Source organism: Hyperolius riggenbachi, chromosome 1, assembly GCF_040937935.1.
Source record: "Hyperolius riggenbachi isolate aHypRig1 chromosome 1, aHypRig1.pri, whole genome shotgun sequence".
Lineage (NCBI taxonomy): Eukaryota > Metazoa > Chordata > Amphibia > Anura > Hyperoliidae > Hyperolius > Hyperolius riggenbachi.
Genome location: NC_090646.1, coordinates 165,055,909 through 165,083,259, shown reverse-complemented (window position 1 = coordinate 165,083,259; position 27,351 = coordinate 165,055,909). Strand labels below are relative to the sequence as shown.

The 27,351-nt window shown below is 44.0% G+C and overlaps 1 protein-coding gene and 1 long non-coding RNA gene across 3 annotated transcripts in view; one reads left to right on the top strand and one right to left on the bottom strand.

The window, feature by feature from the left end:
- LOC137569288 (probable ATP-dependent RNA helicase DDX60) overlaps positions 1-27,351 on the bottom strand; it is a 573,444-nt gene that overhangs the window by 488,679 nt on the left and 57,414 nt on the right. For both annotated transcript variants that reach the window (XM_068278827.1, XM_068278828.1), the window contains exon 5: positions 7,021-7,359. In XM_068278827.1, the coding sequence (XP_068134928.1) occupies positions 7,021-7,359 (339 nt within the window). The remainder of the gene's footprint in view (positions 1-7,020; positions 7,360-27,351) is intronic.
- LOC137569314 (uncharacterized) lies at positions 18,806-25,875 on the top strand. The gene is made up of 3 exons (XR_011030990.1): positions 18,806-19,374; positions 21,230-21,356; positions 23,454-25,875. It is a non-coding gene; the product is annotated as an uncharacterized lncRNA (long non-coding RNA).

Below are 27,351 nucleotides of genomic sequence, written 5' to 3'. Positions count from 1 at the left end.
GTACAATCTGCTGTTACATTTTGGTATCTGTTAATAGGGGAAACAGAGTTGAGTTGCACTTACCTGGGGCTTCTTTCAGCCCCCCGATGTAACAGAGGTCCCTTGTTGTCCTTCTGCTCCCCTCCATTGTTCCGCTCTCAACCCTAGTAAAGTACTACTGTGCATGCGTGGCTGAACTACTCCCCATAGCCGGAAGTGTTCTGTGCATGCACAGTTCCAAGTTTTATGAACTGCTAATCCGCACAACACTCCTGGCCATGGGAAGGCAGAGGAGGGGATCAGGAAGACACTGAGGGACCGTAGATACTACTGGGGGATGGAAGAAGCCACAGGTAAGCAACACATAGATTTTTCTCCCCACTTAAAGGATACCCGAACTGGCTGACTCAGTCCTGACTCAGTGTGACCCTCACTGATAAGAAATTCCAACTATAAATCACTTTCCTAGCAGAAAATGGCTTCTGAGAGCAAGAAAGAGATAAAAAGAGGAATTTCTTATCAGTGAGGGTCACACTGTAGTCACTTCCTGTCTGAGTCAGGACTGAGTCAGCCACTTACATACCTAATATTTAACACCTTTCAGGCAGAGAAAGAAAAAAAGGAACACAGCATAGTTATTTGTGTGCTAGGCACTGTACATACACATGTCTATCTCATCATGTCACATGTCACTTCGGTTATCCTTTACAGGTTAATCTAATATTAATACAGGGATGATGGATACACAATAAATTAACTCATCATTCATAACTATGTAATTATTATTTTTTATAATAACACATGCACAATGTCCTTTTGAAATATTGGTAATAGGTAAAATAAAGCAAAATTATGGTTTCATTAAAAATTGCTGTTGTGTGTGCTTTATATGTAGGGTTAAATATCTGAAAGAAGGACCTGACTGTCCTTGTAAAAAAATGATGCCAAGATTGTGAATGTCAAATAAACTATGTAAAACCAATGATTGGAGAAAATGTCACACAATTAAAAGCGGGGGAAAAAGTCTCAGTATTGACAGGCCCTTGTATTGGTGCTATGGGGGTATTGAAGTGGTTAACATTTTCAGAGGATATTTATGAAGAGAAATGTATTTGCACCCATGTGCACCAAGATTGTGGCATTATCAAAGCAGTAGATGGTGTGTATGCTGAACTTCAGCACCTCAGTGTTGCAAGCAGGTGATAATTTAAACACCACACCCATTTTTCATTAAGCAATACCTGGCAGCATTAATTTAATCAATAAATAAAATTGCCGGATCTTAAAAACTGTTAATGTGAGTAAATAAGCTTTTGATCAATTGGTTATGTACAAATATATCTGCATGGCACCAGGGGTCGAGTCCTGCGTGAACGCGGGGGGACGATGTCCACTTACTTTTTTTGGACAGTGGACGCCGTCCCCCCTAGTACCCTGGAGGGGAGCAGCACAGCAGATAGGAGCATTGCGCGCAGCGTGGGGAAGGGCGGACGTTTCCCCCCCCCATCCCTCACCTTGGGGCTCCTCTCCCTGGCTCTCCCCTCCATAAAGATGCGGCGGGGGCGGCGGCGGTGACTGGCAGCGGCATCGGTGGGCGGGACTTACCTCCTCCAGTGTTCCGGGTGGACGCTGTGCGTGCAGCTACTCTGGTCTAGTGACCAGAGTAGCTGCACGCACAGCGTCCACCCGGAACACTGGAGGAGGTAAGTCCCGCCCACCGATGCCGCTGCCAGTCACCGCCGCCGCCCCCGCCGCATCTTTATGGAGGGGAGAGCCAGGGAGAGGAGCCCCAAGGTGAGGGATGGGGGGGGGGGAAACGTCCGCCCTTCCCCACGCTGCGCGCAATGCTCCCCTCTGCTGCGCTGCTCCCCTCCAGCGGGGGGGGGGGGGGAACAACTGGCTACATATACTGGGAGCCACTATATACCTGGCTACATATACTGGGGGCCACTAAACACCTGGCTACATATACTGGGGGCCACTTTACACCTGGCTACATATACTGGGGGCCACTATACACCTGGCTACATATACTGGGGGCCACTATACACCTGGCTACATATACTGGGGGCCACTATATACCTGGCTACATATACTGGGGGCCACTATATACCTGGCTACATATACTGGGGGCCACTAAACACCTGGCTACATATACTGGGGGCCACTATACACCTGGCTACATATACTGGGGGCCACTATACACCTGGCTACATATACTGGGGGCCACTAAACACCTGGCTACATATACTGGGGGGCACTAAACACCTGGCTACATATACTGGGGGGCACTAAACACCTGGCTACATATACTGGGGGCCACTATACACCTGGCTACATATACTGGGGGCCACAATACACCTGGCTACATATACTGGGGGCCACTAAACACCTGGCTACATATACTGGGGGCCACTAAACACCTGGCTACATATACTGGGGGGCACTAAACACCTGGCTACATATACTGGGGTGCACTAAACACCTGGCTACATATACTGGGGGCCACTATACACCTGGCTAAATATGCTGGGGCCACTATACACCTGGCTACATATACTGGGGGCCACTATACGCCTGGCTACATATACTGGGGGCCACTATACGCCTGGCTACATATAGTGGGCACATATACCCCTGGCTACATATACTGGGGGCCACTAAACACCGGGCTACATATACTGGGGGCCACTATACACCTGGCTACATATAGTGGGCACATATACCCTTGGCTACATATACTGGGCACATATAGACAAATAAGACAAGACAAATAACATTTATATTGCGCTTTTCTCCTTGCGGACTCAAAGCGCCAGAGCAGAGCAGCAGCCACTAGGGCGCGCTCTATTGGCAGTAGCAGTGTAAGGGAGACTTGCCAAAGGTCTCCTACTGAATTAGTGCTGGCTTACTGAACAGGCAGAGCCAATATTCGAACCCTGGTCTCCTGTGTCAGAGGCAGAGCCCTTAACCATTACACCATCAGCCAATATACACCTGGCTACATATACTGGGGACACCCATACACCTGGCTACATACACTGCAGACACCTACACACCTGGCTATACTGGGGACACCTATACACCTGGCTATACTGGGGGCACCTATACACCTGGCTATACTGGGGACACCTGAACACCTGGTTAGATATACTGGGGACACCTGGCTATACTGGGGACACCTATAGACCTGGCTACCTATTCTGGGGACATCTATACACTTGGCCACCTATTCTGGGAATATCTTTACACCTGACCACCTATTCTAAGGACATCTATACACCTGGCTACCTATTCTGGTGACATCTCTACATCTGGCCACCTATTCTGGGGACAACTATACACATGGCTACTTATACTAGGGACACATATAGACCTGGCTAGCTATACTGGGGGTACCTATTTTGGGAGAACTGCTGTCAGATCTGTATTTTTGGGGAACCGCTGATGCCAGATTACGTGTATTTTGGGGAACCGCTGCCAGATTGTGTATGTTGGGGACCACTACTGCCAGATTACATGTATTTTGGGTGATCCACTACCAGGTTTCACGTATTTGGGGGAACTGCTTCCAGATTATGTGTATGTTGGGGAACTGCTGCTGCCAGATTGTCTATTTTGGGGGAACCACTGCCATATTATCTGTATTTTGGAGGAACCTCTGCCAGATTGTGTATTTTTGGTGAAATGCTGTCAGATTACATCTACTTTTTGGGGATACTCTACGACAAAGCTCAAACTTCCCCTGGCAGACCTTTTATACCACTGCTAAGGCCATGTATATTTGGCCCCACCCATGACCACGCCCACGCTATGCTTAACCACGCCCATTTTTTGTTTTTAGGGCGAGTCCACTCACTTCTTTTTCCAGGACTAGACCCCTGCATGGCACTATGGCGTGTATTCACTAAATGTAGCTGAACGAGACATCTATCTCAATTTTAGACAAAAAGGGCTCAATTCTGGTAGCTATGTGAGGTAAATATTTTTTTGTAGGTAAAATACCTCATGAGGTATTTTCCTCTTCTTTTATCAATTCTGAAAGATTTTTCTCCATTTTCGAACATGAGGTACAACATGAGGTAAATGCATAGAGTGAGGTAAAACATGAGGTATTTCAATGGTAAGCCTGCAGCAAATAAGTAATAGTCTTTAATTGTCTTCCATAAGATTTTTGGAAGATTTTTTTTTTTTTTTTTGAGGAGGGAAGGTGTTTTTGATTATGTAGCAACCTATGAAAAGTAAATTTATAGTCATCCATTATTTAAAAAAAAAATCCAGCTCATTTACCTTTAGAGGCTGGGGGAGGGGGGGGGTGTAGGAGCACTTTTAAAGGCGGGGTTGGGGGGTCAGAGCACTTTTAGAGGGTGGGGGAGGGGTCATCACTTTTAAAGACTGGGTGTGTGAGTACTTTTACTTTTAGAGGCTGGGGGTCTGGAGGGGGGGGGGGGGGGTTACAGCACTTTTACTTTTAGAGGCTGCTGGGGGGGGGGGCGGGCTCGGAGCACTTTTAACCAGAGGAGGGGGGGGGGGGGGGGAATCGGTGTTTGCTGCAGTTTTACTTGATTTTTTAAAAAAAATAGAGGCTGTGGGTTGGAGCATTTTTACTTTTTTGGGGGAACGGCAATGTTGAGGGGGGAGGGCGCAGCAGATGAAGGATTGTACGGGGTTTGGAGCACTTTTTCTTTTTTAAAACAAAATGGAAGCTTGGGGGGGGATTCGTTGGTCAGATCGCTTTTACTTATTTCAGCAAAATACGGGGGCCTTGAACACAGAACAAGCTAAAAAGGCTCCATGTTATGTGACAGATATCACAATTCTGTCACAGCACTACATTTATCATGTGGTAGAGGTAGGTCTAATTATGTGAGGTAAAAGACATGCAAACACGCACCTTATTTCACTTCAGAATTCAAGTGTGAGGTATTTCACTACTAAATACCACACATTTTTAGTAGAAAATTACCACATGCATTACCTCATGAAATTACATGAGGTAAAACTTTACTTAAACTACCAAAATTCAAAAGTTGATTTCCCTCATGAGGTAAACCCAATTCCATGAGGTAATTATTTACTAAACGCTACCAGAATTGAGCCCAACTGTCCACCCACCCAAGTTGCAGTTGAGCCCAGTCTGGGATCATTATACTGACAGACATGTGAAACAGGGTGCCCATCAGTCACTAGTATTTACTATGATATAAAAATATAGTTGCTGTTGTTTATACCTCTGACAATATCAAGGAACGCACGCTACCAACATTTCAGGGCAAGTTTTTCTTGATGTAGTAGTTAATCTGGAACATCCTGTTGAATTTATCATATATCATCTGCAGTTGTGTATAATAAAGTGTTATATCTTTGCTATGTTTTACAAGCTGACTGGTGGCAAGCTTATTTCCTCTCTAAGTAACATTTTATGAATCCATATTGCTCTAGTCTCCAGACCTGAGAGAAACTCCTCTGTTTTCCCAAGCCATACAGAATGGACTCTTTATTAACACCAAAGGGTGCAAGGGCTAAATGAGGTTGAACTGGGACCAAACTAAGGTTGACATGAAGCTGCCATAAAGTTAACCTTATGTGAAATTGATATCAAACTAGAGTCAAGACTAGACAAGACACAGAACATTTATATTGTGCTTTTCTCCTGATGGACTCAAAAGCCAGAGCTGCAGCCACTGGGCATGCTCTACAGGCATTAGCAGTGTTTGAGAATCTTGCCCAAGGCTTCCTTACTGAATATGTGCTGGCTTGAACAGGAAGAGCCAAGATTCGAATCCTGGTGTTCAGTTTAAGAGGCAGAGCTCTTAACCATTACACTATCCAGCCACTAAAGTCAAAAGCTTGTATATGGTAGCCCAAAAAGGCAAATTTCCTAGCTACCTACCATATGTGATCAAGCTATGATAGTTCAAACTGCTTACAATGAAGGTGGATCAAGTTTACAGCTCAGGAATCCTGATCCTCTTTATGGGCCAGTTTCTACTAGGTGCGAATTTGTGTGTTTTTTCAGCACACAAATTCGCACAGCAATGCTTTCCTATGGGCCTGTTTCCATTAGATGCCAAAATTGCATCCAGAAAAATCTGGACAGTAGTGCTACAATTTTTCAAACGTCGTAGCCAATTTATGTATCCGTTCCCGTTTTCACATTTTTTGCGCATTTTCGTGTGTGTTTTTGCTTTTGCGTTTATTAATGTCAATAGAAATCAAAAATGAAAAAAAATAGCAAATGCCCATACAAATAAACAAGTAAAAATGGACATATACTGAATGTCCGCAATGAGAGTTCGTGTTCGCATGCTTTTTTGCATTTGACAAATAGCATTCGAATTTACAGGCTTCTAGTGGAAATATACATAAGGGTTCACTATTTACTTATTGTAGGGGAGTGACTCTAATGGTGGCCATACATGGTACAATAAAAACGTTCGATTATCCTGTTTATTCGATCTATATGATCGAATCAAATGAAAGTTGAAAATATTTTTTTTTTTCGATCAAGAAATTCGAACGATTATCCCGTTTTTTTCGAGAAAAATCAGATCGGACATGCTGGAAAAATCTTTATATTCGATCTACAGGAATAATCGAACTAAATTATCTAATCGAAAAAAAATGAAAAATTGTACCATGTATGGCCACCTTAAGGGTGGCCATACATGGTACAATTTTTCATTTTTTTTTTGATTAGATAATTTAGTTCGATTATTCCGTTAGATCGAATAAAAAGATTTTTCCAGCATGTCCGATCTGATTTTTCTTGAAAAAACGGGATAATCGTTCGAATTTCTTGATCGAAAAAAAAAATATTTTCAACTTTCATTCGATTCGATCATTTAGAGCAAATAATCGGGATAATCGAACGTTTTTATTGTACCATGTATGGCCACCAGAGTGTTACAGTCAGAGGATCTATAATACAGTTTGGAAAGCAGTATATTCAGAATGAGGTTCATAATGGTTCAGAATGGCTCTCATTGAAATACTTTATACAGTATCTATCTGTGATAAATACATGCAATTTCCTTTTACCTTTTTTATCATTATTGTATCAAAACGTGTTGATTTGATGTGATATCCATATATTCTTAGGTGATCAAATTCCTGCCCAGCAGTGAGAACTACATCAATCTTGCTTTCCAGAGTGTGAAGTATTAACATACTCAAATACAGAGTTTGTGGCTCATTCATTCCCTCATCAGAAACCATGAAAAAGTAAGGCGCTTGTTCACTGAGAAAATGCTTCCATTCCTCACAAAGGAAACTTGTAAAAGTGTGCACGGTAATATTGGTATTTTTCTGAAGGTGCAGGATAAGTAGAGTGCGGAAACACATCAGAAGAGAATCCTGGGCATACAAGTGTTCAAAGTCCTGGGGATAAAGTACAAATGTGTAAAGAATATTATAACAACTTCTTAACAAAAGATACTATAAGAATATACATACAGTGAAAAAAATATGAACAAAAGGACATTTATGCCTAGTACACACAATGGGATTTTCAGGCAGATTTCCAGCCAGAACGATTATATCCAACATGTCCATTCTGATATCTGATCAATTTTCTGACCGATTTCCCACAGAAGTGAATGGGAAATCGATCGGAAAATTGATCAGAAATCAGATCGGACATGTTGGAAATAATCGATCTGGCAGGAAATCTGCCAGAAAATCTCATTGTGTGTACCTAGCATTATGCTGGGAAGACACAATGCAATTTCCTGCCAGATCAGCAGGAATCAGGCGATTATTTTCGACATGTCCAATCTGTTTTCGATCGAGAAAAGGATCAATTTTGCTAAGTTATCTTGGGATGTTCTGTCTTCCGTATGATATTATCACAGCATGCACTAACCCTATTAATGAGGGTATTCAGTATTACCATTTTAGGCCTGGTGCACGCCTAGCGTTTTTGTAGCGTTTACCAAACCGCTTCCGCCTGTGAAAACGCTTCGGATAATGTATCTCAATGGAATGGTGCACACCAGCAGTTAGAAATGGCGCATCAGGTGCACCCAAAACGCTGCACCGATGCGCCGTTTCGGGCGCACGGGGTGCGACATTTCGCACGTACTGCGCAGTGCTACACTTTGCGTGCGAAGTCAATGGTTTGTGCGTGCAACCTGCTTAGCACTGCGGCGCTAACACTTAGTGCCGGTTAGTGAATCAAGCCCTGTTGACGACCAAATGATAAGCGATCTGAAAATGCTTTAGTAGATTCATTAATTGCTATGATCCATCCTTGGTTTTCTTTCATTAAATAGTTCCAATTCTGTGTGCTTCTGCTTCCACAAGTGTACCATAAATAAAAGAAACGGCTTCCACAGTAAACAAAAAAACCTTCTTTAACATAAAGAGAAACCGTAACCAAGAATTGAACTTCATCCCAATCAGTAGCTGATACCCCCTTTTACATGAGAAATCTATTCCAATTCACAAACAGATCATCAGGGGGTTCTGTATGGCTGATATTGTGGTGAAACCCCTCCCACATGAAACTGTGAGGACCATGGTCCTGGAAAACAAAAGTTTGCTTTCTTAAAACAGAAAGAATTTGCGATAATTCAGGTTGGAGTGAGCTTGAGATGTCTCCCACTGCATCACTGCTGAGAACATGCAAATTAACCATTGTTGCCCTTAGAAGCTAAACACACCTCCAGATCCGCTGGAATGCAATGATGTGTCAGCTTGTTATGAGTCCTGGTCCTGGCAGTTTCCTGTTTGTGAACCTTGTTGCTTTGTGGGAACTAGCTGTTTTCGGCTGTTTCGAACTGCCAAAAAAACCAAGCAGCATCTCCTTCCAGTGACATCACCTGCCAGCAGTAGAAACGTCACCATGTGATAAAATGTAAATCAAGGAGAGGAAAGGTTTTACAATGGGTAAACACTGACTAAATCATTGATACATAATTATTGTAAAAATGAATTACTTTTTTAATTACATTATTTTCATTGGAGTTCCTTTTTAAATAATGTGTAAAAAAAATGTACACATACAGGATAAAATATGTTTAGCAGGTTAAAATAAGTAAAAAGCTTTTCTGTCAAAAAGTGACACCAAGGTCCTATTGCGCAGGCACCCTGTTATATTTAACTTCACTGCGTCAACTCATGGCATATTTGTAGTATTGTGCCTGTTAGAATGTAAGTATACTTGAATTCTAGGCCTCAGGTACTAAAGTCTAGTAAAGACTTGAGATACAGGGTCTCTTTAACAATGGTTTCTCGGAGAGAAATTATGCAGTCATTTACAAGGAACATGTTCCTCTAGAAGGCCACATAATGGGTTATCAGGTCTAATTGTACCGACAGTTAGACGACGAAACGGTAAACAAAGCCAATATTTGGAAAACATTGCATTCTTCGCAACTAGGTTATAAAGCACTGGCCTATTAGATAATGAGGTTGGTCACATGCCCATGCCCGCCAATTGTAGGCTTGGGGGTATGGCTCTGGTGATGTCTGAAATTAACTCTTTGATGTTCATATAAAATAGGGAGACAGGATGGCAAAGATTACTTTACTATACTTTCCAGCTATCCTGCTCTCTACGCTTCCTAGTTAGAATACTAGTTAGAATACTAGCTTCATGTCTGTATGCTGTAAATATATGTGATGTACATAGGACATAGGAAAGACTGTTTATACTCTGAAGAAATCAACATGTAACACAAGATGCCTGATTGCTTAATAAACCCCGTGAAAAATGAACTCCGCTCTATCTCCTGTATGCTGTCGCTGTGAGTTGCAGCTCTCATGAGTTGCTGGTGCTGGAGCAAAAGGTGTGTTGTGCTGTTGCCAATAGCAACCAACATATAACTTCTTACAGTTGGTGCCGTGAAACCCTAGGTCGGTCATCCCAAAGCTATGATTGGTGGACCAGGTGACAGGTGAAAGTCAGTCTAATGAAGACTTCTGTCTGGCAACTTCTCTTAGAAGCGAGCACAAACAGGAGGAGAAGCAGCTTGGAGCTGTAAGAGCTTGAAGTGCAGGGTTAGTGAATGGCATGGAAGAAAATCCTGGCATGGAAGAAAATCCACAGAAATACAGTGGCGGATCGCTATGACGTCAAGAAAACTGTGCCGTACATGCAGTTAGCCAGAAGGGATCAGAGAAGGAGCTTCCCGAGGAGACGGTTGGGCAGATTGCCAAGAGGGAACGATCCACTGATATCTCAGCGCTCCAGGACGGTAGTGATCTGTGGAAAATATCTGCCACGGCTGTATGGATTTTCGTTCAAGATGTCTTAAACGGCAAGTATGCAGTTGAAAGTTATGCAATTGCATGTAATGTGTATGTAATATGTAAACGGTGTTTTTTTTTCCTTTCTGTCTCTCCTTCGTTCTCTCTCTGGGCAGTACTGAGCAGCGAGAGTATGGGAGAGAAGCTAGCTGCATTCATTGCTAGGGTGTTATCTTCCTTGGGGCTTGATTCACTAACCCGCACTAAGCTGTGCCTTATCTGAGGTTAGTGTGCCTTATCTGAGGTTAGTGTGCCTTATCTGAACTTAGTAAGGCTGCTTCCACACAGGGACGTTACAGGCGCACGTTAGTGCAACCTGTAACGCTCCCCAACTCACAGCAATACAAAGTCAATGGGGCTGTTCACACTGCCCACGTTGCGTTACATGTAACGCTGCACATTCTTCAGAACGTGCAGCATACTATAGCGTTCCAGCGGCTTAAGCCGCGTTAGACTGTTTGAACATGCTCAGTGTTGGGGCGGAGAGGAGACGGGAGAGGCCGCTACGTAGCCGCGCACATGGCTACTCAATATGCACTGCACTGGTGGCCGCTGATTGGCTGGCGGTACCACGTGATGCGGAGTGTTTCACTCCGCATCACGTGGTCCCGCCAGCCAATCAGCGCCACTCTCACTGCCCTAATGCGGAAAGAGCCGCTTAACGTCCTCTACCAACACAGGCAGGCGTTGCGTTAGGGGACGTTATGCGACCATAACGTCCACTATAACACAACGTCCCAGTGTGTAACTAGCCTAAAAGATGCACAAAGCTACATCACGCACTGCAGGATAACATCGCACCCGCTATACTGTACTTGATGCGACCTTAAGGTCCCATACAGTAGATGCGACCTAAACAGCGCATCATTGCACAGTTATCATCGCATTCTATGCGACCTTATGGTCGCATCATACACAGTATAGCGGGTGCGACATTATCGTCGCACCGCGCGCAAAGATCGACGCATTACGCTGTGCGCGGTGCAGCTTTGTGCATCTTTTAGTGTGCACAAATCTACTTAAGGGGCACTAAGTTCAGATAAGGCACACTAACCTCAGATAAGGCACACTAACCTCAGATAAGGTTAGCGCTGTAGTTTGTGCCCACTAAGGGATAAGGCACACTAACCGACTTAGTGCCGGTTAGTGCATCAAGGTCTTGAAATTCTGCAGTTTCAGTGCAACATGTCATGTTATTTTTACGGATCGAAGAGCGTAGGTTTAGCTTGGTTCTATCTATAGTTGTGTGGGGCAGTACAGTGCCCCTCCCCTCCTCGTGTTTTACAGAATGGAGGGATGGGTTCTGTCTGTGTATAGAGCTGGCAACATAGCGCTGCGGAGGCTGCATAGTGTCAGTAAAAAAACACCACAACAAGTTTTCACTCTTTCTCAGAGGCAGCGCTGTAAACTGCATATTTTTGGTGTTTTATCTTTTTATGTTTTTTCCTGAATCAAGGTTTTTCTTCTCAGCTGTGTGTTAAATTAATTTGTATTATTGCAATGTGACATGCTAAAGTGGCTAGTTTGCATACAATGTTTTTTCTGACTGTTTTTTTTTTCCTTTCCAACATGCTGGGTATCCACATTCTGGGACAGCAGAATGTGGGTACCCAGCATCATCTGAACATGGCTTTGGGACTCGGGAGCCGCTAATGCACAACACCTATAAGGTTCAGGGGTACACTCAAAGGCACATTCAAACAATTTTCAAAAAGATGACTGCACATGGTAAGGGTGCTGCATGGGAAATAGCATGTATATCCATGCAGAGTGAGTTAACTGCAGATTTCAAGATAATGGCTCAAGCCTTATCAGAAGGTAAACCTCCTTTACAACTGAGACTTGACAAGGAGAGATTTATCAATTTTCCTGGGGAGGGATCTTTTGCATGTCTTACACCATGACCTGAGAGGTCAGCATTTTGTGTTGCTCGATGGTGAAGTAAAACATGTGGACTTGTCATCATGCTAGCAATTTTCAGATAAATAACTGTGTTTTCCAGGACAAGTCAGATTTAGTGATGAAGCCTGCTGGCTTAATAGCAGCGAATGCACAGCGGCCATTCAAAAGATCCGCCCTGAAGCCAAACAGATATTTCCAGTGGCTGAAGGAAAAGTTTTTTTTTTTTTTAAACATGATGTCCACGGACACATTCATTGTACATTTTCATAATTGTTCAGACAAGTTTGATCTTACAAGGGGGACGTACTGTGTAACACACCATGGGATAAATGGGCACAGGTTTTGACACAAGAAAACACTTTGTTAAAAAGGTTAAACAAACATAACATTAAATTAGAGGTGATATTTCACCATGATTATGGAGAGCTGACAGAGGTTGAACACAAATATAATCAGGCGAGTTCCAGTTTGACCTGGTGGAGAAGGTTTCTGGCGATATTCCAGGGGCACTCAGACTGGCCCTCCGCAGTTCAAACCTTTTTCCTGCACCCATTGGTCATACTGATGGGGATTACAATCATATGCATCATTACACAGGTGAGTTTGTGTTTAAAATTACGTAAACAAATAAACATGGGTAGAGGATTGGTGTCAAGTACACAATCTCACAAACCTATATTTTCAAGTTAAGCCACATAATACAAGATTTCAGCGGTACCTATGGGACGGAGCTGATTGTATAAAGGTGGTTTTCTAGAAGACCCCTAGCACTGCTCCGTCGCTTTGGGTACAAACAAGTTTCACTTTTCCATGGTCAAGTGGAGTATGTAAGGGATACGTCTGTGATGAGAATGCTGAGTGGAGAATGGGATGAGGGTTTAGAAGAAGGGCCTTCCCAGAGAGACAAGAAATCTTGCTCTCCCTCTCAGGGGCATTCACTTAGAGCAGAGAGAGTGTGTTTGGAAACGAGCATGGAAGGGTAAAACATAACAAAAACAGGCTCATAGGTACCGTCTGAACCCTAATGGAGAGACAAGCATCTCAAGTCATTTCAGGGGGGCTGTTAGAATGTAAGTATACTTGAATTCTAGGGCTCAGGTACTAAAGTCTAGTAAAGACTTGGAATACAGGGTCTCTTTAAGCATGGTTTCTCGGAGAGAAATTATGCAGTCATTTACAAGGAACATGTTCCTCTAGAAGGCCACATAATGGGTTATCAGGTCTAACTGTACAGACAGTTAGAAGACGAAACTGTAAACAAAGCCAATATTTGGAAAACATTGCATTCTTCGGAGCTAAGTTATAAAGCACTGGTCTATTAGATAATGAGGTGGGTCACATGCCCATGCCCGCCATTTGTAGGCTTGAGGGTATGGCCCGGGTGATGTCAGAATTTAACTCTTTGAAGTTCATATAAAATAGGGAGACAGGATGGATTACTTTACTTTCCAGCTATCCTGTTCTCTCTACGTTTCCTAGTTAGAATACTAGCTTCATGTCTGTATGCTGTAAATATATGTGATGTACATAGGACATAGGAAAGACTGTTTATACTCTGAAGAAATCAACATGTAACACAAGATGCCTGATTGCTTAATAAACCCTGTGAAAAGTGAACTCCGCTCTATCTCTTGCGTGCTGTCGCTGTGAGTTGCAGCTCTCATGAGTTGCTGGTTCCGGAGCAAAAGGTGTTGTGCTGTTGCCAATAGCAACCAACATATAACTTCTTACAGTGCCTATGCAGGTTCCACAGATTTATGCCTATGTTTTGGTGGCTGCTCATGTTAGGCCGCTGTTATGCCAAAGTATACTTGGGCATGCGGAAATTATGGCACACGTTTTTATGTGCTAATTACATGCTCTACACTAGTGATGCTCGGATACCCCTATCCACGAATTCGAGTAAATCTGGAAATCCCGGATTCCCTCATCCACGGATTCGACAAACCCGGCTGAGGCAAAAAAAAAATCCGGAACCGTCGCGATTGCTTTCCGGGTTTGAAACTGAATCATGAATTTGAACCAGATTTTCACAGTGATTGAGTCAATCAAGGCTATCCATGGCCCGTGAATAGCAAAGCCCTCATACATGCTACAATCTCCAAAATAGCATGGATTATAATAGTGATAAGGGGCTACAACTTAAAAAAAAAATCAAAAAAACTTTTAGTCTTTGAGAAAATGGAATTTAAAGTGAAATCAACACTTGAAATTATTATTATTATTATTTATTGTATTTATAAAGGGCCAACATATTACGCAGCGCTGAACATTAATTTAGGTTACAGACAATATTTAGGGGTGACATACAGCAATATGACAATACAGGAATACAAGAAAACCAGATCACACACCATAGTATGAGTACCAGGTAATGCTTAGTCAGTCACTGGATGGAGCATGGAGATTAGGCAAGTTAGGTTCACTCAGATGCATAGCATGGGTGCACAGTAATGGAGGTGCAAGATCAGGTAGGACACAAAAGGAGGAGGACCCTGTCCAAAGGCTTACAATCTAGAGGGAGAGGTAAGGACACGAATGGTAGGGGACCAGAGTTCAGCTGTCGGTTTAGAGCACTTGTGAGGGGTGGTAGGCCAGAGTGAAAAGGTGAGTTTTGAGGGCTTTCTTGAAGATGTTGAAGGAGGGGGCTGCCCTAATGGGTGGAGGTAGGGAGTTCCATAGTGTTGGAGCAGCTCTTGAGAAGTCCTGGAGGCGTGCATGGGACTGGGTGATTCGGGGGGCGGTTAGGCGAAGTTCATTGGAAGAGCGGAGTGAGCGGCTAGGTGTGTACCTCTGAGTAAGATCGGAAATGTAGGTTGGACAGGTTTTGTGGACAGATTTGTAGGTCAGACAAAGTATCTTGAATCTGATTCTGGACTGGATAGGAAGCTAGTGGAGGGATTCTAGGAGGGGATCAGCCGTGGTGGAGCGATGGGAGCAGTGGATAATTCTGGCTGCCGCATTCATGATGGACTGCAGTGGGGCTGTTCGGGTCATAGGGAGACCAGACAGCAGGGCATTGCAGTAGTCAAGGCGGGAAATTATGAGGGCATGGATGAGGAGTTTGGTGGTGGCAGAGGTCAGGAAAGGGCGAATCTTACAGATGTTACGAAGGTGGAAGTTGCAGGACTTAGTGAGGTTTTGGATGTGGGAAGTGAAGGAGAGTGCGGAGTCCAGGGTGACACCCAGACAGCGGGCTTGAGAGGTAGGGCGAATGGTAGTGTGGTTAACAGTGACATGCACATCTGGGAGGTTCGTGGATGGCCGGGGTGGGAAGATCATAAATTCCGTTTTGTCTAGATTTAGTTTCAGGAACCTAGCAGACATCCAGGAGGAGATGGCTGATAGGCAGGAGGAGACCTTGTCCATGGTAGTGGTGGATATGTCAGGGGTGTGGAGGTAGATCTGGGTGTCATCTGCATACAGATGATAGTTAAAACCCATGGAGGAGATAACCTTGCCAATGGAGGATGTGTATAGGGTGAACAGTAGGGGGCCAAGGACCGAACCTTGGGGGACTCCCACCGAGAGGTGGTTGGGGGTGGAAGAGGACTCATTGAAGGCCGTCGTGAAGGAGCGGAGGAGAGGTAGGATGAAAGCCAGGACAGGGCGAGATCGTGAATGCCCAAGGACTGGAGGGACTGGAGGAGTAGGGGATGATCTACTGTGTCAAAAGCTGCTGACAGGTCAAGGAGAATGAAATGTGGCTATTAACTGGTAATAATTGTTTTTAACCAGAAAATACACTTTAAGCAATCGCAGAGGTAATGGCGAGTCCCAATGGCACCTGGCAGTGGTGGTACAACTGGAAGGAGGAGGATGAGACAAGTGGGCAACGCCACAAAAAAAACTCAGAGGGTTTGTCAATGTTTTCTCTTTTTCTTTGCAGCGATAGCAATGAAATGGCAGCAAAGTTGTCTGTCCGATTAATCGTCCCAAAAATTGTAGCATCCCTGGACCCTGGTAGTGGGTACACAGACTGCTGTTGTCGTTTAATAGTATGACATGAGAGGCGGCAGCAGGAGGGCTAAGCAGCACTCTGCAGCAGCACAGAAGAAGAGTAGTATGGCACCTCACTGGTGGAACCACTGCACGATAAATTGTCCCAAAAACTGTAGCATCCCTGGAGCCTGGTAGTGGGTACACAGACTGCTGTTGTCATTTAATAGTACGACATAAGAGGCGGCAGCAGGAGGGCTAAGCAGCGCTCTGCGGCAGCACAGATGAAGAGTAGTATGGCAGCTCATTGGTGGCACTACAGCATGTTAAATCGTCCCAAAAATTGTAGCATCCCTGGACCCTGGTAGTGGGTACACAGACTGCTGCTGTTGTTGTTTAATAGTATGACATGAGAGGCGGCAGCAAGAGGGCTAAGCAGCACTCTGCGGCAGCACAGAAGAAGAGTATGGCACCTCACTGGTGGCACCACAGCATGAGAATTGTGCTAAAAAAATGTAAGTATCCGTGGACTCTGGTGTTGGGAACACAGACTGGTCAGTCACTGCTGGTGCTGGTTGGAGAAGGATGCTGTGTCTGGCACCTCTGCTCTGGGCAGCTGCACTGCATACAGGCTCTTGCTTAGGCTCAGCAGGTCTCCGGGGCGCCAGCTGCTGCTGCTGCTGGTGGCAGCCATAGGCACCTGTTGCTGGGTTGGCAGAACAGCAACAGTAGGGGTGGAAGGCTGGGGGAATGCTTCCAAGAGTCTGCACACAAGGGCCTCCTTGTGCCCTTGTGCGTTGCTCGGTGGTGGATGGTGACAAACTCCCCCAGCTCCCTCTTCAGATGCGGGTCCAGCATCAAGGTGATCCAGATTTCCTCCCTTTCACGCATCTGGATCACCCGGGGGTCCCTGCAAAGGCAGCGCAACATGTGCGCAGCCATGGGGAACAGATGAGCATTGGCAACAACATCTTCGTCCCTGAGGACATGCTCGTCGTCCTCTTCCTGTGGAGTGTCTTCCACCTCAGTCCACAACCCCCATACAACGCCAGCGGCGCTCTGCAGTAGAGATGTCGCGAACCTCCAATTTTCGGTTCGCGAACCGGGTTCGCGAACTTCCGCGGAAGGTTCGGTTCGCGGAAAAGTTTGCGAACCGCAATAGACTTCAATGGGGAGGCGAACTTTGAAAAATAGAAAAAATTATGCTGGCCACAAAAGTGATGGAAAAGATGTTTCAAGGGGTCTGACACCTGGAGGGGGGCATGGCGGAGTGGGATACATGCCAAAAGTCCCAGAGAAAAATCTGGATGTGACGCAAAGCAGCGTTTTAAGGGCAGAAATAACATTGAATGCTAAATTGCAGGCCTAAAGTGCTTTCAAACATCTTGCATGTGTATACATCAATCAGGTATTGTAATTAGAGTACTGCTTCACACTGACACACCAAACTAACTGTGTAACCCACCGCAAGTTACCAGCTGTTTGTGTAGTGGCGGCCATGCTGGACTACTGTGCAACATGGCGAGATTGCTCTTCCTCACTCAGTGATGTCAGGTAATGTGTTACTGCCTTATCAACCTTCCATGGCATTGTTAAAAAGCTTACGTTTTGTTTTTAAATGACATTTTCTACTTGCTGTGTACTTGTTCAGTACCGCTACAATGAGACTCCTATGGAGGCGGGCAAGTCTGGCATTGTGACCCCAGGTAATGGCCGGGGAATGAGGGTTTGAATCCGGTGTGGAGCCTGAGCAACGGCTACCACTACACAGGTAGGAGGGCAGCAGGCAGGCATGCACGCCCGCCCCGAGGTAGTGACCAAAAATAACAATACAGGAGGAGGACTTTCGAGGCCCTGCTGTGTATTTGAAATGAATTAACTTTAAATTCTTTAACGAGTACCAGTTATGGCAGGAAATTAGTATATGGTTGGCAATCCAAAAGATCTCCTTTCACGAGAATCATATGGAGGGCAAGTCTGCCATTGTGACCGCGGGGAATGAAGGTTGGATTCCGGCCCGAAGTGGGAGCCTGCTGACACCCATGCTGTAGCTGCCCTGACCGTGCTTTGCAGACCAGGCATCTGTGGTCAGATGGACCCTTGAGCCAGCGGAAGACAAACCAAGTCGAAAGCATTTGCCAAGAATGTTGTACGGAGGGCAAGTTTTTTTGCCCTTTTTTTACATTTTTTGAAAATGATAGATGGTTGTAATTTTAAATTGTTTGAAAGTTTACATGGTTGTATTTTTAAATTGTTTACGAATGTTTCCATTCAAGTGCAAGTTATGCACTGACTGCCAGGTATAATGTGCCGTCACAGATGCAGTGAATGGTATGCAGTGACTGCAAACAGCCGTTTGTGTAGTGACGGCCGTGCTGGACTGGTGCGCACCGTGACGAGAGTGCAGGTGATGGTAGCTTTTTAGCCCATATGCTCGCCCGGCTGATGTAGCTGAATGACAGAACAGTGACTGTCCAGCTGATCAAATTTGGTCTGACCACAATGAAGCAATGACCTTATTATCTTTTGTGTGCCACCCCTACCCGAGACACTCAAATAGCCGGCAGTCATTGCTTCATTGTGATGCGCAAGCCCCTTCACCGCGGCAAGGTAATGATCACGAAGGGGGATGGGCACATGTACACGCATGTGATACGATTCTGACAAAAATGTGACGTATGCCTGGATATAGACAGTACAGTATATATACATATATATATTCAGAATAGACAGTAATGGCTCTCGCTTTATATGAAACTATTTCACGGCTATTGAGGCCTAAGATGGTAAATCCTCCTGTTATCTCAAGGAATGTGAGATGAGACAGGCTGGCACCTCTTTCATGGTCATTTGGGCCTAGGATAGCAGCATATGACCCTGAATCCTCCTATTTGTTTTGAGGTATGAGAGGTGGCACAAACTGGTTCAGAAGTGCTGATGAAGCATTCTCCCCCTGAAAACACAAGTTACTGAGCATGCGTATCTCATAGGTGATTGCTCAATAAGCGCATAACCGTAAGCTCGCACAAACACAACTTAACTCTAACTAGTAGTCACATGTGACTCTCAAGCACGAGTATACCGTGCTATTAACCAATAGGAGGAGGCGACGGGGTCGTGCTTACCCGACACGCTTTGTGCTAAGCTCTTGGCAGAACTGTATATAAGGTATGTGCAGATACCAGTAGCTTGGGATCTCGTGTGCCACGACAGATGTGTTGTGTGATGTCTTGTATGCATTCCGGTACCTCCTGATGATCGTAGATGGTCCCCCGGTCACGGAGTGTTGAGCTGCAATATCTGGTAATGTATTGATGTTTTACCTCTGTGATGATTACTGCTTACCATGTTTAAAGCTGTATACATAATAATTCTTAATAAACACAGATATCTATATACTGTATATGTTTTGCACCTTATACCTTTGCCTGTCTTGTATGACAGTGAGCGCTGGGTGGGGTCACCTCAAGGGTTGGCAGAACATAAATTTGGCGACGAGGATGGGATCTGTCTTTTTGTTGAATAATGATTGCAGGTATTGGCAATTTAAAATATATAAAGTGTTTACAATTGATTTTTAGTATATTTTGGAGAAGTTGGCGAATTACCAAATTGTTTCAAAAGTTTATAACTTTTGTTCTGTTTTTGTGCTGCATTTGTGCTATTAACAGAAGAGTCTTCTAGGGGAGGGGCACCACTACCCAAAATTTGGGGTAGATCGGTGCATCCACCTAGTTTCAAAATCAGATAAGTTTTCTTGGAAAAATATTTGTGCCAGGATATTTGGGGAGGTAGTCCAAACTCGCGAGGGGCACCTCTGACCGAAATCTTAGGCATTTGGCATTCTGCCAAAAAGTACAACTCTATATAAAAATAATACTGTTGTACTGAGGGAGTTGTATTTTAAAATATACAGAGTATATATCAAGGAGCACCACTGGTCCAAATATGATACAAGTTGGGGCTTATAAGTAGTTTTAAAGTTGGATAACTCAAATTGCCAATTGCCTTTTACTGTGATATTTAGTGTGATAGCCCAAGCTTGTGAGGGGCACCTCTGACCAAAGTATTAACCATTTGGCATTCTGCCAAAAGGGGTAATCATGTTCAGAAAGAAAGACAGATCCAAAAATGATGATAAGGTGGAGATTCCCGGCTGGATCGAGAGTCCCTACCATATTTTAGCTCAAGTAATGGTTAATCATGGTTTAGCAGAATCGTGGGAAGGTAAGCTCAAAGATTTTGCACCTCTCAATGTTGTTAAAGTACTTGAGGGGTGGTCCCCGTTAAAGCGGGTGATGTTGTTGAACCTCTCAATGTTGTTAAAGTACTTGAGGGGGGTCCCCGTTAAAGCGGGTGATGTTGTTGCTCTCCCTAGATGTAGATAAGACTCTAGGGGGGGGGGGTCCCCGTTGAAGCGGGTGATGTTGTTGCTATCTCTAGATGTAGATAAGACTCTAGAGGGGGGCCCTGTTAAGGCGGGACATGATGTCGCTCTCGGGCGGCATAGTGGGATGTTGTTGACAGCTTATAGAAAGCTTCAACAAAGATTGTGTAAGTTGAAAGAATCAGAAACCCTCAATGTTACATTACTTGAGGGTATTCCTGTTAGAAAAAGGAACTAGAGTAGGATGACAGAGTGATAGTTGCACAAGTGTCATCACAGGCAGCTGCAGATAAATACCAACATGTAACAGAATCTGCAGCTGGTAAAATAAATGTACTGGAGGAAGTAGCTGGGGAAGAGGCTCCTGTGATGACACATTTTGGATTGTTATCAGTGGAGCAGGGAGCTTCTGTAAATAAAAGGAAGCCAAACTCTGCCACTGATCATTGCACAAGAAATAGGACAATGTGCATTGAACTGGGTTTGATATAAGTATATCAGGTTTAGTGAAGTAATTGTTTTTTTGTTTTGTTACTTTTGTTTTGTTTTCTGGAAGTGTTTAGCACAAATGTATTTTGTTCCATTTGAAAAGATTAGGAATAGATGGGAACTTTCTTTAGGTTGTTACTGCTGTTTTTGTCCCTTTTAAGGAAAACTGAATATTTTTGATGATAAAATAGGGATGGGAAAAAGGGACAGAGAGTAACCTGACAGTGAATCTCAGCTCTTACTACTACGGTTTTTAATACAGTCTGTGTTTTTGTTGCGTAGATTTTGGAGTATATTCTCCACAGAAACTTGGAGTGCTGTGGTTAAACTTGTAAAGCAAATTTCTTAAAGTGACAGTACCCGACTGCACTGGCAGAGTTGAAATGGTAATATAATCTGGACAAGACAGGTGGGTTAACTTTGTTGTTTCTAGTGAATGTTTTATATGGTGAATCCATTATAGTGAGTCCTCATTAATTGTGTATTCATATTGTCTGGTTTTGTTTAATTGAATGCATAGAGGAATGTTTGGAAAAAAAAACATTTGTGCACGGGCGGTGAGTGCTCCTAAGGAATGTGTGCGAGCCAGTGAGTGTGAGATGCTGCTCTCCTCAGTTGGGGGCGCTTGGCAAGCATTATTTTTCATTCAGGAGTACATGCTGTACAAAAAAAATATTGACCTTTAATTCTTACTTCATGGGACATGCATCTTGTTTGAGAAAATAAATGGTTATTGAGGTGAGAAATAGTAAAGCAACTTTCTTGTGTGTGTGTGCGTTGTGTGTTTGGTGCAGCACTGTGTGTTGTGCTGGGTTTTGCTAGAATTTCCAAATCCCTGCAAATGCTCACTTGTTTGGTTACAGGGTTAAATGTGATTGTGATGTCACGGTGACATTTGTGCCAGCAATTTTTTCCCTTGGTTTCTAGCTATAATTGTGCAGGAGTGAAATTGTTTACCTGTTGAGCTGAAAGCTAGATTAGATGAGACTGTGTGAAAAAAAAAAATAGAATTGTGAAGTCTATTATGGCAATGTAGCATGAAAATATTGCGTAATTAGACTGGAAAGACTTTTTTATATAATATGCCTGTGTCTCTGCGCCTATTCAGAGTTTTTTTTTTTTTTTTTTTTTGCACTGCACATGTGCAGGGAGGGGCGCAGAAACACTGGGGAAAAGTTGAGGGGGGATAGGGCCAGAGGCGGCGGCGTGTGCGCAACGGTGTATGAGGGCACACGCGTGGCAGGTGCATGTGCACAGTGGGCACATGCATGCGCAGCGAAAGGCCTAGCTTGTTTTTTTTTTAAACGGGCTAAGGTCATTAGTTATTAAATGAGATTTGTTTGTCTTGCAGAGAAATGCCTGGTTTCTCTAGGGTTGAATGTTGTACTGATTAGCTGAATGGCGTGAAGTGGCAGAATGTGTTGATGATGAAGTGTGAATTGAGTTGTTTCTAATGAATTGTATGAAGTTTGCTTTGAGACCTTACTGATATAGAGTGTATTATATGTTCAAGAATACCTCTGTTAAAGATGCTAGAATGTATGCATATGCTAGTTTAGAATAATACAAACAAACTGTGAATATAACAGATTTTTGTTTATACCAGAAACTAGCTGGTGGGGCGATTAAAGTAGAAACGATTTCTTATTGAAAAATGCATAAGGGTAGCTCCATATAGGGGAAAACCTGTATCAGCTGGGTTGGATTTGCATGCTTTAGAAGTTGTTATCATTAACCCCTCACAGGTTACAACCATTCCCACAGGTATAGGATGTAAAATACCTGACTAACATTATGGGCAAATAGCTACCCAATCCAGTTTTGCTCAGAAAGGAGCTATAGTGATAGAAGGAGTAATTGACTCCGACTATCAAGAATAAATTAAAGCAATCATGATTAACCTGGGAAATAGTGAGTTAATTATTGGAAAAGGAGAGAGGATGGGTTAAAGTTTTTAGGGGAGGACACTGTGTATACACAGGCCAAAGAGTTGTATAGCCCAGGTTCTCCTGAGGACCCTTTTACACTTAATGCGCTGGTATGCATTAGTACGCATACAATTTTGTTGTTTGTTTTTGTTTTTTGTTGTTTTTTGTTGTTTTTTCCCCAATGGCGATGCATTGTGAAAAGATTTCAATGTTTTTCCAGTGTATAGTGTGAAAGAGGCCATAGGGGGACACGGACGCTGGACTTTACATCAGTTGTTATTTTGATTACAGTTAACAGCAGCTGATTAAGTGTAAAGGGACCCTAATTCCTTTATTTGTAGAGAGGGAAGCCCATCAGTAAAGGGTGATGAATAATTTGGTTCTACTAATACAGTAAATGTTGGAGCTAAAATGTGGGTCAGAATCCCCAAGGACCGCCTCCTCCAGCAGATGTGATTGCAGTAAGCAAGGACCGAACTCTGCTGGTAATGAGGCCAGAACAGAAAAAAGTGGGAATATATCCCACAGGAAAAATGTTATTTGCAAGAATAAGTCACACTTGTTTGGGTTTTTTGCAGATTGATCTCCATGTCTATGGCATTGTCCTTGGAATCCTTGGTATCGTGTGGTTGGAAAGCTGTTGCGTTAATGCATGGACTTCAGGTATTCGAGTAACCGATACAGGGGATCCACGGTGACTTTCGTGTGGGGAAATAAAACCAAGGGTTGTCTACAGAGAAACTTTACCTGTAATGCTAGGCAAGCATGTGACGTTCTCAATGCTACTTTCAATGGAACATGTCTCGGTGGGGCCTACTTTGATATTTGTGGATATGATGGATGCTAAAGTGGACCCTGGGCATATAAAGAGACTACCTTCCACTTGTGCAAAGGTGGGGCAACATGCCTAAAAGACTGTGATTCATGCACGTTTCCAGCTGCCATAAACTGTTCTAAACCACACTAAATACGGAGAGAGTGGTATGACTCTTTGTTAGGAGGATATGGGACATTGACTGGAACTCTTAATAGTCTTGATATTGAAACATTAGCAAATAGATTGCATAACGCTGGAAGTAAAATAAATAATGTCTTAACTTTACAAGCTAAATGGATGCCAACTATATGGGCGTCATTTAAAATTACAAGCTAAAATAGATGATGATTTGCTTGATTTAATTAACGCAAGTGCCTCTGTTATGTATGAAACAGATGTTGATATAACTAGAATTGTAAACTGGACTATTTGTTCCATGCAAACCTTACAACAGCAACAACAGAAAGGGTTATTTCAAACTATGTTGTTGACTGGATGTGAGGAGGTTTGGAGGACCGTGTTCAGTTCCATGATAAGAGCTGATCACTGGATAGATATCAAAGCACCCAAAGTGATGTGCAATGATACATTTTGCATGGGACAATTAACACTTTACAATGTTACTAAAAGTAGTGTAATGTGTAAAGTTGTAGTGTGGTTATTATTAATGGGACCCCCAGGTAATCAACATTTTTGGGTACCCAAATTTAATGGTGATGTTATAGATGAGTATAACCGGACTCATGATTTACCTTTTTGTGATAAAACTTTGGAGGGAAAAATCTGTAATTTACAGTCTTCTGTATATGAACCTTGTTTGTTACAGAACACTGTAAATGTCTGTGAGTGGACCATTAGGCCAACTAACTACAGGTGGATGGTAGAAATAGCACCACAAGTGGTTTATATGGCAACTGATCAACCGGCAGTGCCAAGAATGGAGGTACCATTCTCAGGTTGCATACATGATATGTCTGTCTTAAGGTGGGAAAATGAAACATTTATATTAATGACAGAGGATACTGATTCAGTAAAAAAGATATGGAAACCAGCGAAATTATCAATCCCTAATTGGGATTTCAATTTGACCAAGTTACATGCGCTTATTAACCAGTCACAAAGTGTAAAAGACTATATTAGGTCTTTAAACAAGAGTGTAGAGGCACATATGCTCAAGACCACGGTAATAGCAAATCAATTAGTCAAAATTGGTTCTGATATTGCTGAAGCTACCTCCCATCATTGGTGGGATGTATTTACGGGATGGTCTCCATCGGCATCACAAATGCTAAACTTTTTGGTACATCCATTATTGGCGGTAATGGGTGTGGTGGTAATTCTATCTGTATGGAATTGCTACATGGCATATAACGTATGCTGTAAGAAGCGACGAGTATTGATGGTTTCATATTCAAGCAAAAGCCATTAAGGACCGATTGTGATACGATTCTGACAAAAATGTGACGTATGCCTGGATATAGACAGTACAGTATATATACATATATATATTCAGAATAGACAGTAATGGCTCTCGCTTTATATGAAACTATTTCACGGCTATTGAGGCCTAAGATGGTAAATCCTCCTGTTATCTCAAGGAATGTGAGATGAGACAGGCTGGCACCTCTTTCATGGTCATTTGGGCCTAGGATAGCAGCATATGACCCTGAATCCTCTTATTTGTTTTGAGGTATGAGAGGTGGCACAAACTGGTTCAGAAGTGCTGATGAAGCATTCTCCCCCTGAAAACACAAGTTACTGAGCATGCGTATCTCATAGGTGATTGCTCAATAAGCACATAACCGTAAGCTCGCACAAACACAACTTAACTCTAACTAGTAGTCACATGTGACTCTCAAGCACGAGTATACCGTGCTATTAACCAATAGGAGGAGGCGACGGGGTCGTGCTTACCCGACACGCTTTGTGCTAAGCTCTTGGCAGAACTGTATATAAGGTATGTGCAGATACCAGGAGCTTAGGATCTCGTGTGCCACGACAGACGTGTTGTGTGATGTCTTGTATGCATTCCGGTACCTCCTGATGATCGTAGATGGTCCCCCGGTCACGGAGTGTTGAGCTGCAATATCCGGTAATGTATTGATGTTTTACCTCTGTGATGATTACTGCTTACCATGTTTAAAGCTGTATACTTAATAATTCTTAATAAACACAGATATCTATATACTGTATATGTTTTGCACCTTATACCTTTGCCTGTCTTGTATGACAGTGAGCGCTGGGTGGGGTCACCTCAAGGGTTGGCAGAACAACGCACCAGAAAAATTAGTGTACCGGCCGCTGCTAGCAGCGGCCTTAAAAATTCAGGAATCCTGGACCTTGTTGGTAGTGGCGGAGAAGGCAGTCAAGCGGCCTGCAGGCAGAGATGCTGTGTGTGGGGACTGACTTAGTCTTCGGTCGTGCAGTAGCCCTCCGTGATCCATTCCTCATTCATTTTGATAAAGGTCAGGTACTGAATACTGTCGTGACTTAGGCGACTTCTCTTCTCAGTAACTATGCCTCCAGCTGCACTGAAGGTCCTTTCTGACAGGACGCTTGCGGCAGGGCAAGAGAGGAGCCGTATGGCAAATTGGGACAGCTCTGGCCACAGGTCAAGCCTGCGCAACCAGTAGTCCAAGGGTTCATCGACGCTTTTCGCAGAGTCTACATCCACACTCAAGGCCAGGTAGTCGGCTACCTGCCGGTCCAGGCGTTGGTGGAGGGTGGATCCGGAAGGACTATGGCGAGGAGTTGGACTAAAGAACGTCCGCATGTCCGACATCACCCTGAGATCGCTGGAGCGTCCTGTTCTTGCCTGCGTGGACTTGGGAGGAGGAGGGTTACTGCCAGTGGTACCTTGATTGCGTTGTGCAGCCACATCACCCTTAAATGCATTGTAAAGCATCATCGACAGCTTGTTCTGCAAGTGCTGCATCCTTTCCGCCTTTTGTTGAGTTGCTAAGAGGTCCGCCACTTTGTGCCTGTACCGAGGGTCTAGTAGCGTGGCCACCCAGTACAGGTCATTCGTCTTGAGTTTTTTTGATACGGGGGTCCCTCAACAGGCTGGACAACATGAAAGAGGAAATCTGCACAAAGCTGGATGCAGACGTACTCTCCATCTCCTCTTGCTCTTCCTCAGTGACGGGACGCAACTCCTCTTCCTCCCCCCAGCCACGAACAATACCACGGGAACGTGGAGCAGCAGAAGCCCCCTGTGATGGCTGCCGCGGTTGTTCTCCTTCTGCCGCCTCTTCCTCCTCCACAGAAACACCTTCCTCATCATCACCATCATCAGAGTCTGACTCCTCTCCTTCCCCACACGACTCCTCTTCTTCCTCCTCCTCCCCCTTCTGTGCTGCCGCCGGTGTTGTGGAAACATCAGGTTCGTGTGTAAATGGCTCCCACGACTCCTGCTGCCCTAACTCTTCTTGTTCACACTCCTCCACAGCTGTATCCACCACTCTACGCACGGCACGCTCCAGGAAGTAGGCGTAGGGGATCAAGTCGCTGATGGTGCCCTCATCGTGACTCACCAGTTTGGTCACCTCATCAAATGGCTCCCTGACCCTGCATACATTTCACATCAGTGTCCAGTTGTTGGGCCACAACATTCCCATCCTCCCAGATTGTGTCCTTGTACTGTAATGATACAGGAACTG